Raw genomic sequence first — 14,054 nt, 5'->3', positions numbered from 1 at the left:
TTTATTGACCTCGCCACAGGGAAGAAGCTGCAAGTGAACTAGCGTTGTGGTCCCTCTTGTTGGTCAGTGGAGAGCGGAACCCCGTGGAGCTTCTTGTAAGCACTGAGCAAACAAATGAGTAGTGTGCAAGGATGAATTTATTTAGCGTGAGCATGAAGGCATTTGCCTTGCTAAGACACTGTAATACTGCTCAGTTCGTTTGGGATATAAAGGCAAACAAAGCATCTCCTTCCAGATGTTGACTGCCTGCTTCAAGTCCAAGAGCAATAAATAGACATGGGCTGGCAGGCAAGCCTCTGACCCTCAGTCCCTCTTGTGTTTTTTCCCCAAACAAAGCTGTACGTATACACACTCACCCTACAGACACAATCGCATACACACAGTGAGTGCTTTGTAAATACCACTGGTATTAAGTCCTGGTAGGTAAGATGAAATTCTGTAATATCAGTTAATCCTTCAGCAAAGATCAGCCACAAAGCAATGAACAACAAAATAAAATCTGCCCATGTCAACTCCCTGAGGTGATTTGTGCGCATTTGCCAATAACTGTCAACCTTTTTTTTGGGTGTTTCGATGTGTGCGTTTGCATGTCCTAATGAGCAAATCTATGCCCTAGCTGGACAGGAAATAGGCAGGATATACAATGGTAGAGTATGTGTGCATACAAGGCTGAGGAAAGGCAAGATTGAATGAGAAGAGAGAGGAAGTCAGCTGTAATAAAGCAAGATGGGCTCAAACGCACGCATACAGGAATGTGCACACGTGCACACACTTGGGAAGCTGCAGGCAGGTCTCAGGCTGGTTAGGTAACTAATGGTGCCGATGAGCTATCACTCCTGCAGGGAGAAACTTGGAAACTACCTGCAAATTAAAGTCATGCTCAGTGACTCCAGTGCACAAAAATACGGCACGTCTGTTTCTTATTTTGATAGAGGGCGGCAGATTTCTGAAAAGTAGAATAAAATCAAAAGCAGAAAAGAGGTGCGTTATTTGGCAGTCCTCTATGGAAAACAAATTAATAGGTGATTTTTTTAACCTGCTACTGGGAAACAGTGTCACAGAAAAAGATAAAAAAAAGAACAACTTCCATCATAAAGTTCTATACTTTATACACATGAAATTTTTTGACTAACAGATGCCTTTCTGTGGATAAGTATTTGAGTTGCTAGGCACTATTTTTGCAAGTACAACACATGTCTGCAATCTCAGGACAGCTTCATACTTGTCTAAACTCAAACAGAAGGCTTACAACCAAAATGCCATCAGAATATGTTTATTTTGGCATGGTCACAAGTAGCCGTATGCCATTCGATTGGTTACTTATCTCAAGAGAACATGTCTTAATTAATGCAAAATCCAATATGGGCCTTCCCGAGGCAGATGGCAGGGAGAAAGAGCAAGAGTATATTATGAACCTCTAAAATTGACATGCTGCAGATGAATCCAGTGAGCTGGAGTTTATCACTGAGACCATGACAGCCACTGCATGGTGACGCTCGTGATAAACTTTGGTTAGTTTTTGTCTGCATCTCTGTGATAAACTAAATAAACAGAAACATAGTGACAGGTTAGTGAAAATATTTTGATTACATGTTCCACTATAATAAAAAGTGACAGTTACATTTAGCAGTCTGTAACACAAACCCTGAACTCGCCCTGAAACCGTTTGTCTGCCCTTTGCCATTTTAGCTGTTTTCACTTTTTTTCCCCTTTCCACATGAGTGCATCCTTTGAAGATGCTGACTGCTGCATGTTTGCCAGTGTGGGGAGAGTCACTGTGGTATCACATCCAGGCATGCATTCAATGTCAACAGCAAATTCCTCTCTTGTGCAGCACTTGACAAAAATGAGCACATGAACATATGTGGTGTGATATGTGGTATACTACAATATACCCGAGTTTAACCGTATGTAAACAGATAAACAGGGGTTTATGGTGGCAGCCAGCATTTCATCCCCCCTCAGAATGTACAAAACATCCACTCCAGTGTTGGATCAAAAATAATTGGCTTGTAATTGACAGCCGCGATCACTAGATAGTGTTTGCATAACTTCATTTTATAACTCTGGAACTTTTGATAAGTTTTTAAAAAAATAATTCTGACAGCTACTGTCAGCCAACAGTCAGCCACTCAGAGCCCCGCCTAGCTTCGCTCTAAACATGCCCCCTTCATTTAATTGCACGGTGTCACCAAGAGATGGCGCTTTCTTCAAAAAAAAACCTTTGAATCGGATAGTTAGCAAAAGAAGAGCTATTATTGCAAGAGCTTTACTTTATAATATAATATATAATATATAGTTTTTCAATAATAGGCTATTTTCATACATTAGATAACCTATTGGATCTGGGGGGGGGGGGGGGTGGCGAGAAATTTGTTCTTGCGATGAAAAAAGTTCCTTCAGCAAATTCCTGGATCCAGATTTGGATTAAGTCAAGCCCCATAAGCTATAAACAAATGATAATTTCACTACAAAAGCTCCAGATCCTTTAAAAAGAAGAAAATATAACGACAAAGTCCTCATGTAGTGGCCTTCAAAAGTACTTGCTGTCTTTTAATCTTAAATTCAAATACCTTAAGTAGCAAAAGCAGAATTTTTTCTACACTGTTAACATGCTTTTGAAGAGCTTTTTAACGGAGCCAGACAGAAACTATGCTTTGTGTGATAAATGGTGAACATAATGCCGGTGATGTGCCCACATTTGATTCAATTTCCGTTTTAACCCTTTAAAGCCGGTTGGCGCAGACACGCTCCATTTTGCGTAACTATTTTTAAATCCCAGTAGCACTGCAACCATGTAAGCTAGCGCAATAAGGAGGAGTTGTACTTACATCTTATGCCATCAGCTTGTCCTAAGTCACAGTTTCCTTCCACATATAACTTTACAAAAACTGCATAAAAAGCAGCAACAAAAACATAATATTCCAGAAACACGCTTTGCCGGTCCGATCAGCTGTTTGTAACACTTCCTACTTCCATCGTGAACTATCACATGTCCGGCATGACCTGCCCAAAACCGGAAGTGACGTCATTTTGCAGAAATGTAGTTTTTTTGGCCTCATGAGCCTATACTGGTGTTTTTAAAAGTTATCTTTGACTTTATGACTTTCTGTGTCGTTTCTGGGATGCTTAGGTCTCATATTGCACTGCTGGAAATATTTTATTTTGATGCATATGCTGTTATTTTGCAAATTTGCACTATAATATATTTTTTTGTTTTTCCTGCAGTATATGAAAATTGGTGTATCTCAAAAATAAAACTATGAAGACACTTAAAATAAATTTCCTTTGGTGGGAAACTAGTTTGTGCAACTTTTTTGTATTTACAGTTTTGAGGGATAAGCCTCTTAAATTTCTCTAACTAGAAATATATGTTAAAAAAACAAAAACGATTTTCAATTTTTTTTTGTAGTTTATTGCACTTTTTTGCAATTTATGTAATTACTATGCACTTAATGCAGACATATTATTAAAAGTTGGGCTATAATGGTTGTATTGATGTATAGGAACTTGAAATGCTCCCAAAAATGGCTCCACAGCATGTAAAAATATAATATAAGCTCTGGTGGACTTGGTTCTATGGTAGGTCTTAAAGGGTTAAACTGCAGAGACAAAGAAGCGGCTGTTGCAGCGTCTAGAAGGCGAAGGCTTTTGAGTGCTGATCAAACTGAACACAGGGAGAGCTCTTGGGCAGACGTGGGGCTAAGAAGGCTGTGGTACAATACAAAACTACCTGCCATTTTCTTCCCTTTTTTCTTTCCAACTGTATTTTTCTTCTCGATAAAAATCCTCTCATCTTCACCCATTGTTTTTCCTCGCTCTCCTTCTCCACACAGGCTTTTGTTGCTCTGTAGGCCAAAGAGGCCCAAAGTGGAGCAGTTTAGGACAGATTGGTTCAGCAGGACATCTTTTAGCCTGAGGCCAGAGTAATGATGGAAACCAAACCAGATGCATCAGCGCCTGCAGCGGTCAGCCGCTGTTTTGTCTCACTTCCTGACAACGTGAGGAAGTCATCGGGAATCCCAAAGCAGTCACTGCAGCCAGACAAATCTATTCGGGTTTTACAGGAAACAGTGTTCACAAAAACAGAGACATGTCTCTCAAGGTGAAGATAACTTTTTTGATAAATTCAGGTGGAGGCCATCCGCCCATCTGTCAGTGCGTCCATCTGTACCCATTTTCTCCAAGTCGGGTTGAGGTGGGAGTGGGCTAAACTTCCTTGCTACTATTTGAAGTTTTTCCTGGGGAATGCCTAGGTGTTCCTGGGTCTCTTTCCAGTTGACCATGCCCAGAAAATTTCAAAGGGAGGCACCGAGGAGGGATCCTGAGCAGAAGCGTCTCAGCTGTCTCCTATTGAAACGCAGCAGCACAAACTCTTTTGCGAACCCCCTTTAGATGTCTGAGCCTTCACACCCATCTGTAAGGCTGAGCCCAGCCACCCACCTGCTGCTTTTATTCCCAACCTTATGCTCGTGGTCGTTACCCAGTATTAACAACCAGAGTCAAAGGTTAGAACATACATCAACTGATAAATTCAAAAGCTTTACTTTCCAGATAGGATTTTCACGAAACAGTCTGGTATATATTCTACATTACTGCTGATGCCACATAAAGAAAAAAACCTTTAATTAAAAAAGGTGTAAATCAGGAAACATCGAAGCACACTATTATTTCAAGTGGAGCATTCACAATGATTACCATCTATGAAGCAACTGGGAATCAATAACTATGGCCACATTTTCACAGCACGAATCAAGTATTCCTGCTCAAGGATGCTTCTGACAGCTTATGAACATGTGTGATGATTTTGACTGTCTGTCTGCAAAAGTATTACACAAATCACAATCACCACAATTCAACTGCTATCTTACAAACTATCAGTGCACAGGGTGTACAATTCTAGTGGCTGTGGCTTGTATATTAGCAGCTCAAAGAAAGCAATACTGTGTGAAGACAATTACTGATATTACATCATTTTTTGACAGCAGATTTTTCAATTTTTTTAATTAAATATTTATTGAAGTATTGTTTACAGACTTTCTAAGACTTAACAAGCAGATGTGAAATGCCTCCAATCTTCTGAGACCATGAAGTCAAGGGATTTGGCATCAAAAAGGTGACTTTTTTTCTTGAAATTTACATCTCAAACTCACCAACATACACATACACAAACCCATACATATATAAATATATATATAGACACAAACCTCGGCTGCACTGCTCATGCTCTCTATCCCCTCACTGGCTCGCACCAATAGCAAGTAGCGATGTTGGTCGCTCTCGTAGTCAATAGGGCGCGTCAGGCTGATTTCACCGGTCTCTGCTGAGATGGAGAAGAGACTACTGGGATTGATAAGCAGACTGTAGCTGATTGGTTTCTTCTGGAAGGACACAGCAGGTGTTGCCAAGAAGCTGGAAAGACATGGAGAAAAAGAACACAGTTGACTTCATGTGCAAAACCTGCAAAATGATCAGGTAGATAAGCTGTTTGAAATAATGTATTCAAAATATGTGTTTTTTATGTTTGAGTGATGAATACTTTTCCATAGATAAGGTGGCCCTTTTCCTGAAAAGGCTAAGAGAGGTATTAGGAGACATACAGCTATAAAAATGCTAGTATTTGCTACCCACATCATCCCACAATCTAAAGAAACTCACGAACAGATGAGAAACTGAGTCACTTTCACTTCATCTATCAGTGAAAAAAAGGGTTACAAGGCCATTTCTAAGGCTTTGGGACTCCAATGAACCACAATGAGAGTGGTTGTCCACAAATGAGGAAAACTTTGCACGAGTAACTGGGCTACCAAAATTACTCCAATAGTACATAGACGACTCAGAACAACATCTGCAGGCAGATGCAGAACCGCAGGCCTCATTTGCCTCAGTTAAGGTCAGTGTTCATGATTCAACAATGAGAAAGATACAGGGCAAATATGGCTTCCTCGGAGAGTTCCAGTTAGAAAACCATTGCTTTGTCTGGAATTTTGCACTTTACCAAAAAACCCAGAAGGACAATTTAGCCATCGGTTTCAAAGCTCGACTGTATTCAGGTTATGCAGCAGGAGAATGATTTGAAACACTGAGGCAAGTCCAGCTCAGAATGACTCAAAAGAATGAAACAAAATGAAGGTTTTGGAGTGACCTCGCCAAAGTCTGGACTTAAATTCCATTGAGGTGCTTTGGCATAACCTTACACAGGCCGTTCATGCTTGAAAACAATCCAGCGTGGCTGAACTGAAACAATTCTGCAAAGAACAGTGGGCCAAAATTCCTCCATAACGATGTGAAAGACTCACAAATGCTTGATTGCAGTTCTTGTAGCCAAGGGTGGAACAACCAGTTATTATGTTTAGGGGGTAATTACTTTTTCACACAGGGCCAAGTAGATTTGGATATCTTTCAAAATCATCCAAAAACTGCATTTAGTATTTACTCAAGCTATCTTTGAATATTATATGTTTGATGTAACATGTAACATGTAAACATGTAAATGTGAAAAATGTGCCAAAAATCTGGAAACGGGCAATACTTTTTCACACCACTGTATTTATTATAAATGTGCTCATTTCCCCGATGAAGGAAGGAAGAAATATGTCAGTCCCAGTAAAGAGACTGCAGGTGGACCCTGAAGCCAAAATAAGGACATTAGTGCTAATTTGATCAATGAAAGTCAGAACATAAGCTCTTTGTGTGCTTTTTTTATTCTTGCCTTATTTTTAATCAGATAAAAATCAGAATATGAAAATATGTTTCTATGAGTCTTTTTTTAAGCGTATTAAAAATCAGGAACTGAAATCTTTTATTTCCAGTTGTATTTTTGATCCACTGTAGTTTACAGTCATTTGGACTCTGTTAGAGCCTGTCTGTCTCTCCCAGGTTGAAACGGAAATGACTGAAGTGCCACCTTAAAGTCTGTCCACAGATGTTATATGGACTTGACACATTGGATGTTTTTGGCAACTTTTTGTTAACAACAATGTAAATTTTAGACAAAAAAAGAGAGTTTTGTCCATAACATTTTGAAATTATGGCAAGTATTGATCATGTTGATGAGATAGAGGTCTCAGAAACTCATGTATCACATATGATACAAAGGGCATTACAGGGTTAAGATACCTTTAGTCCTACCCACTGCCTTAAGTTGGGTTGCAAAGCAGCTTACAGATGGACATTACCTCAAGCCAGGCTAAAGAAACATTAATCGAGAGCCCTTTATAAGTGGATGTATTGAAGGGTATTAGCTGAGAAAAGCTGATGTTGGCTGGCATCGAGATGAGCTGATCTGTCAGGATTGCAGCTGAGCTCAACTCAACTCAACTAATGCCATGGTCGACATTTTTTAATTTTAAGGATATTTAAGTTTATCTAAACATATATTTAGCAAAGCTATATTTTTCATCACTGAGTTGCACAGAAGATAATATTTCTATTTTGTGATTGGTACAATGACAAGTTTAATGCTCACTGATGATGATAGATGATGGAAAAAGTTACAGCCCTATGTGGCACCAGAGAGAGCTTTCTGCTAAGAATGCGACTGCAGAAATGTCGATGACTACCTATTCTTACTATGTATGCAAATAAATATTTAAAGGTAATCCTATTACTGTGCTACACATGCTAAAGGCTAAATGAGCCACAGTATGGATTTAGTCTGTAAAACACGAGTATCTAAGAATAAATAAATAAAAGTGTACACATTAAACATACACATCTTATATTCTTTACATTGGCTCCCAATAGAGTTTAGAATTCGCTTTAAAATTCTTGTTTTAACATACAGAGCACTAAATGGCCAGGCTCCAGATTACTTATCCAAGCTTCTTTTTTGGTGGTCAGAGGGCCCGGTGGCGCCAGTGTCCGGCAGCCTCGCCTCTGTCAGTGCGCCCCAGGGCAGCTGTGGCTACAATGTAGCTGCCATCACCAGTGTGTGAATGTGTGTGTGAATGGGTGAATGACTGAATGTAGTGTAAAGCGCTTTGGGGTCCTATGGACTAGAAAAGCGCTATACAAATGCAGGCCATTTACCATTTTAAAATACACTGCTGCTCGTCATCTCCGCTCACAGACTCAGAGTCTCTTAGTTGTTCCCCGTACACGATTGAAGACAAAAGGGGACAGAGCCTTTCAGTCTGTTGCACCAAGGCTGTGGAACAGTTTACCACTACAATTACGTTTGCTTTTAAAAAACAGTTAAAAACTCTTCTGTTCAAGCAAGCCTTTTGTTGATCTACATATTTTATATTTTTTTTACATTATTTACATTTGATCTTTTACATTGTATATGTCTATTGATTTTATTGTTAATTTTAATATTTGTGTACAGCGCTTTGTGATTGCCTGTCTGTGAAAAGCTCTTAATAAATAAAGTTTACTTACTTACTTACTTACTTAAATGCCCATCATGATTGTGTCGCTTTAGACACATAGTAATATTTTTCATCATGAATATTAATCATGGTATAGTGAAAGGAAAACAGCAGATGTGTGTGTGTGTAGTCAATGTCATGTATATTGTTTCATGTAGATGTCCTGTAAGGGATTTCAGTGGATGAATGTGTGTAAACTCACGGTTGTCCTTCAGGGGTGTTTTCTGGTATTGCAATAGTGAAGGAGGCATTGGTAAACTGTGGTGGCCGGGGTCCAGCAACCACAGAGATGACAGCAGGAGCACTGCGGCTGCCCAGCCGGTCAGCAGCCACCACTGTCAGCAGGTATTCCCTGTCCCGCTGCAGGGGAAGGCCCGTAGTTCGTACCTGGCCAGTCTTCCTGTCCACTTCAAAACGACCATCACCACCTGGGGACGATTTGTTTGATCATATACAGAAGGGTAATACACCAAAGACAAGATAAGCAAATAAGGCAACACACAACAACAGAGATCATCCAGTGAAAAGGACCACAGGGCAAAACACTTTGCACAAAAGTTGCTTTCAAAAGTTGTCAGAAATATTTAAGTGCATGCTAAGCATTCACCAATAAAAAAAGATGACTGGACAATCAGTATTCAAAGTTGCTGAGAGGAAAATGCAAAAACCACAGGAACTGGGGTGTTAAAATTCATGACCTGTATTCAGAATAACAGGATTCAATAAGACCTTGATCCAAAATATACTGCATTTTTAGAAGTTAAACTTTGAGAGGTGGGATTGAGCATTTAAATTGAAAAGTTTAGCATAGATATTAACAATAATATGTCTATGTTTTTTCTTATAATTTTTCAGTCAGTTTATTCCAATGCATCCCCATGAGGAAAATTGAAAAATCATCTTTTTAAACAGATTCTAAAACAGAGACAAGAAATCATTACAAAGCAGACAATAACAAAAGCAATTATTTTGCACAGTGGAAAAAAACCAGACAAGACACTGGAGAATCGTGTGCGCATAAAACTCAGCACTGCAGAGGGCAACAGCTCAAAGAGAGTGTATACTTGAGTCTGCACCATACAGAACATTAAAAAAAAAGCACTGATCAAAACAACAAAACATTTTAAATCAAGCAAATGATTTATGCAACTGAGACTTTTGTTTTATTAAAAATGCCAACACCAACAAATGCCTCTTTGTTCAAAGGTTTTGCATATAATTTGTCTACTTTTTTCAGTGTGATTAGTGAAAAGCCAAATGCTCTGCGGTTTGCTGTCTACTACGGAAATCCCTCATAGCTGTCGGCTATGGTGGCCTTGCGAGGTCAAATGCACTGGACCTTAAGAAAACCACCAAATATAAAAACTGCAAAAGTACACAAAAACACAAGATTCATATAATAATGCAGTTGTATGTTTGCTATTAGCTGCTTACTGTTAGCTTGTCACTTCCATAGCTTCTCCGTCACATTATTGCCTCCCTGTTTTGTGATTGTTGTGACGCTGTAAACAGTCAACCTGATCTTTAACACACTATGCAGGCAAAAAAAGAAGCAGCAATTTAACCTACCGTCAGACAAAAAGTACTCCACTTCACCATTGTTGCCTTCATCTCCATCCTCAGCAAAGAGCTTGTAGACCAGGGAACCTGCAGAGGCATCAGGGGAAACCACAGCAAGGTAGGGAGCAGGAACCATGCTCCATTCTGGGATGTTGTCATTTACATCCGTCACCGTTAACTCCACTCTGACCAAGTACCACTCTGGACCTAGAGAACAAGGAAAATAAGAAGGCAGTTTTAGTTGAAGTCAAATACTAGGTTTAAAATATGCAGTGGAGTATTTCCATACCAAGAAGCTCCCTGTAACGAACAAAGGGCAACAAGCATAAACATACATTTATGTAATTTATTTGCCCTTGTTTCATTGCAGCTCAATCTGAGTGTCTCAGCTGCATTTTACACTCAGCTATGGTTGCGCATCCTCTACTGTCACTGTGTGTGTGTGTCTGTGTGTGAGAGAGGTAAAGGGTAGCGATGACCATGGAGATGAACAGCAGAAGACAGACTGGAGAGAAGAAGAGTGTTTATGACAACTTATTATCCTGGTGTAAGTGTGATGACGCCTTCCAGGAAGTGTTAATTAATCTAAAACCAACCTCTGGGGCTGAAAAATTGCCAAAAAATGACTCCCATGTTAAAATGCCCAACTTAGAGTAACAGAATTAAAAGCAAGTATACAGGTTGGTACAGAAAACAGTTTCTGGCTCTATTACTACAGCAATTTATTTATTTGGATACTGATAAAATTTTGATTGTCAGATGAGGTAACATAGACGACAGAACCAGGTAGCCGTCTGCTGGGTCTCACCTCCAGTGAACTGGTCCTCTGGTTGTGGTGATTTGTGGAGCATTTTTAACAGAAGTATGTGACAAATAATATAATTTGCTGTGGGGTACAAAGCATCCAAAAAGTATGTGCTTCAGTTTTGGAGAGTGAAACCGAGCTAGTTACTTAGCACTAATTAGCAGGTAGCTGTGCCTGTGCATCACACACAGTTTATGAATGCAGCTTGCAATGTTATTGATAGCTGAATGATTTAAAATGATCACACTGAGGCTCTCTCTCACACACATATGTACACGTATATATAAAACAGAAGAAGGGCAGCTGACCTCATTACCCATCTGTTAGCCTAGATGAAACACTAAAGACTAAACGTGAGAAACACACAAGAAGATGAATAATTGAGCATTATAAAATCTTTTCAGAGCTAGTCCCATTTTATCTCATTTTTTTGTTGGTTACATTTACATATTATAATTTACTTCTTTTAGGTTAATGTTTCATGTAGTCTTACGCCACGAAGGCACAGCCATTGGCTAGGTTCCTTCATTAGTATGTATTTATTTAGTTCATTTCTGTCTTCTGACTGCTGCTCTTTTCTTTCATAACCACTGACTCCAAAGAAAACCAGACATTCAGCCTTCTGTTTTACCAACCACTAATAACTCAGACGGAAACACAGTTGTCTTTCCAATAAGTGCTGCAGACTAACTGGCTCAGGTCAAATTCAATCAATTTCACTTTATCAATTTGGTCTAATGAATGCCAAAAGTGCCAAAAATAAATTGATTAAATGATTTGTTATTTAATTAGAATCAGACATATATGCACAATTTATTAAATGTATAATTAAATGGCATTACTTAAAGTATGAATCATTTTATGTAAAAAACACAAAAGTAAACTCATTATTAACTAATTTAATAAGGTTCTTGTATATAGTCAGTTAAGGCTGCTAGGTTATGTCCACTTTCCCACGCTGTTAAAATCTATTCTGTCATCATCAATCTAGCTCATTCATTTTCTTGCCCAACCTCTGCTGACCAGCATGTTGATGCACTTAATGGATATCCAGAAGATTGATATCCAGAAATCATCAGCATGTGTTTTTAGTATTATTTATTTAAATGGAATGAAACTTTTTTCTTTCTTTTTTTTACATAAACAAAAAAAGGTATAGATTAATCAGTAATACTTCATAATACTACAGTCTCGAGATAGCACTGATTTCTCTATATGTTGCTAAGAACATGAGAAACAGGTGCATCTAATTATTAAAATATATGTAGACAAATTTATGGAGATGTAAGGCAAAAACAATCAATTCTTGTTATGACCACTTTGATTCTTCATCACGGCCTGAAATTTCTGAAGAACATTCAAAGATGTTCTTTGGATGTTTCTGCCTTTTGTTTTGTTCTCTGTCATAATGACCTCATACAGCTTCAGAAATATTGAGGTCCAGGCTCTGGGGCGGCCAATCCATGGCTGTGTATGCTTTTACTGCATTGAAGGGTGTTTGGTATCATCGTCGTCTGTTCTCGTTATTCTTTCAATTTTGAAACGCTCCCTACCACTAACCAAAATCAAGATCCAAACAATTCAATTCAATTTTATTTGTAATCATGTCCAAGCCTCCAAAGCTGGCAGATTCTCATTGGTATACCTCTGTCCTGACGTCCTCTGCACATACTGATGACAATTTGACACAAAAAATGTCACAATTTGGGTTCATTACTCAATGACACTTGTTGCCACTCATTTTCAATCCTGTTCTTGTCTAATCTGGAATATCTCAGCCTTGTCTCTTGGCTTTATTTCTTTAATAGTGACTTCTTCATAGACACCCCATACTATTATAAACTATTTACATTGTAATTACAGTTATAATTAAGAGGTTTGAAGCTTATACATTTCAGATTGGTGTAACTAAGGCTTAAGCAAAAGCCATGTTCAGACACATAAATCAAACAAATAAATACAAAAATCATCTTATTCAGTTACACTTTCTTATATTAAGCTGTCATCTCCCTCTGTTCCCTTCTTGAATGTCCCATGTGAACAACAGACAATGGAAATGTAATCCAAAAGAAACTGCAGAGGCCATCTTCACATTTCAACTAGTAATCATAATCAGTGCCGTGCAATCTGCATCCACAGTAAACAGCAATCATAGTGACAGTGGTAAAACACAGCGAGGTCCCGTACAGTCCTCATCAATACACCCACCCTTCCACCCACAAACGCACAGCACACATCAGTGCTAGCTGATCACAGCAGGGAAGCAGAGGAGTAATTTCAGGGCTGGAGCCAAAGACTTGCTGTCATTTGTGTCTGCTTTGATACCTGCTGTAAAAAAAAATTCTAATTCCTATTTGGCGTCACAAAAACAAGTAGCGAGGTGAGAAAAGTCCTTTGCGCGTATGACTGTGCATCAAATAATGCAAAGTGGACAGACAGAAGATACAGAGAAAAAGACATTAAGATTTAAATATATTTTCAGAACGAGAGGGTGTAATCAAGCAATATATAGAGCGCAGCAGGAAAAAGCAGCAAGAAAATAAGAGCCGAGTGTCGCATGAACAGGATTAAGAGTGAAGCGCAGAGACTGAAAAATGACCCTGCGGTTGTTATAGAAACAGCAGAACAACGAAAAGTGGAAGATGGAAGAATTAAGTAGAGACAGAAAAAAGAAAAGCACGAAAAAGCAATTGCATAAATCAGTGGCATTAGAGATGACGGGGGGTGTTACAAAGAAAAATATAAGAAGACATCAAAAGACGACAGAAGAGCAAAATAAAGCAGCCATATCGCCCCCCCAAAATATATAGCATACCACTTGATTTTGTGGTTCAATCCGTGTATTTGTTGATAATCTCTTTCTCTTCCTTCGTCTTCGAGGTCATAACAGATTCAAAATTAATTGGAAAAAGGACAATGCAGCTTTGAGAAAAAGGGATAGCACATCCAAGACAATAAATCACCAAGCTAATATACAGAGCATTGTGCCTGAATGCATCTTACACATGCACACGCCTTTCTCACTAATAACAATCATCAGTGGATTAGTGGCTAAAGGAGAACATTGGGAGATACAGCATGGTGCTATTGCCATCCCCATCACTAATGCATCTTAGTGGATCTAATGACATGTTGCAATTCCTAGAAACAGTGGGACCTGCAATTACTAACAGTGCCATAGAAGGCTTTTCCATGCCCACCAACCTAGTCCAAGGATTTCTAAATTTCATTCTGCCACAGTGCTTTCATCTCATCTTGTTCTCAGACCACATACAGAATATGTAGAGTCAATCACCCCCTAATGAAAAATGGTAGCT

General features: G+C 38.9%; 1 protein-coding gene across 1 annotated transcript in view; it reads right to left on the bottom strand.

Annotated features, from left to right (window-relative positions):
• The window catches only part of LOC113026743 (neural-cadherin), a 332,913-nt gene that overhangs the window by 232,966 nt on the left and 85,893 nt on the right, over positions 1 to 14,054 (bottom strand). The window contains exons 2-4 of the mRNA XM_026175859.1: positions 9,942 to 10,139; positions 8,575 to 8,800; positions 5,208 to 5,412 (exon numbers count right to left, since the gene is read on the bottom strand). Of these exons, the coding sequence (XP_026031644.1) occupies positions 5,208 to 5,412; positions 8,575 to 8,800; positions 9,942 to 10,139 (629 nt within the window). The remainder of the gene's footprint in view (positions 1 to 5,207; positions 5,413 to 8,574; positions 8,801 to 9,941; positions 10,140 to 14,054) is intronic.

Source organism: Astatotilapia calliptera, chromosome 1 (assembly GCF_900246225.1).
Source record: "Astatotilapia calliptera chromosome 1, fAstCal1.2, whole genome shotgun sequence".
NCBI classification, from domain to species: Eukaryota; Metazoa; Chordata; class Actinopteri; order Cichliformes; family Cichlidae; genus Astatotilapia; species Astatotilapia calliptera.
Note: the sequence above shows the minus strand (reverse complement) of the source record. Positions and strands in the feature narration are given on the sequence as shown.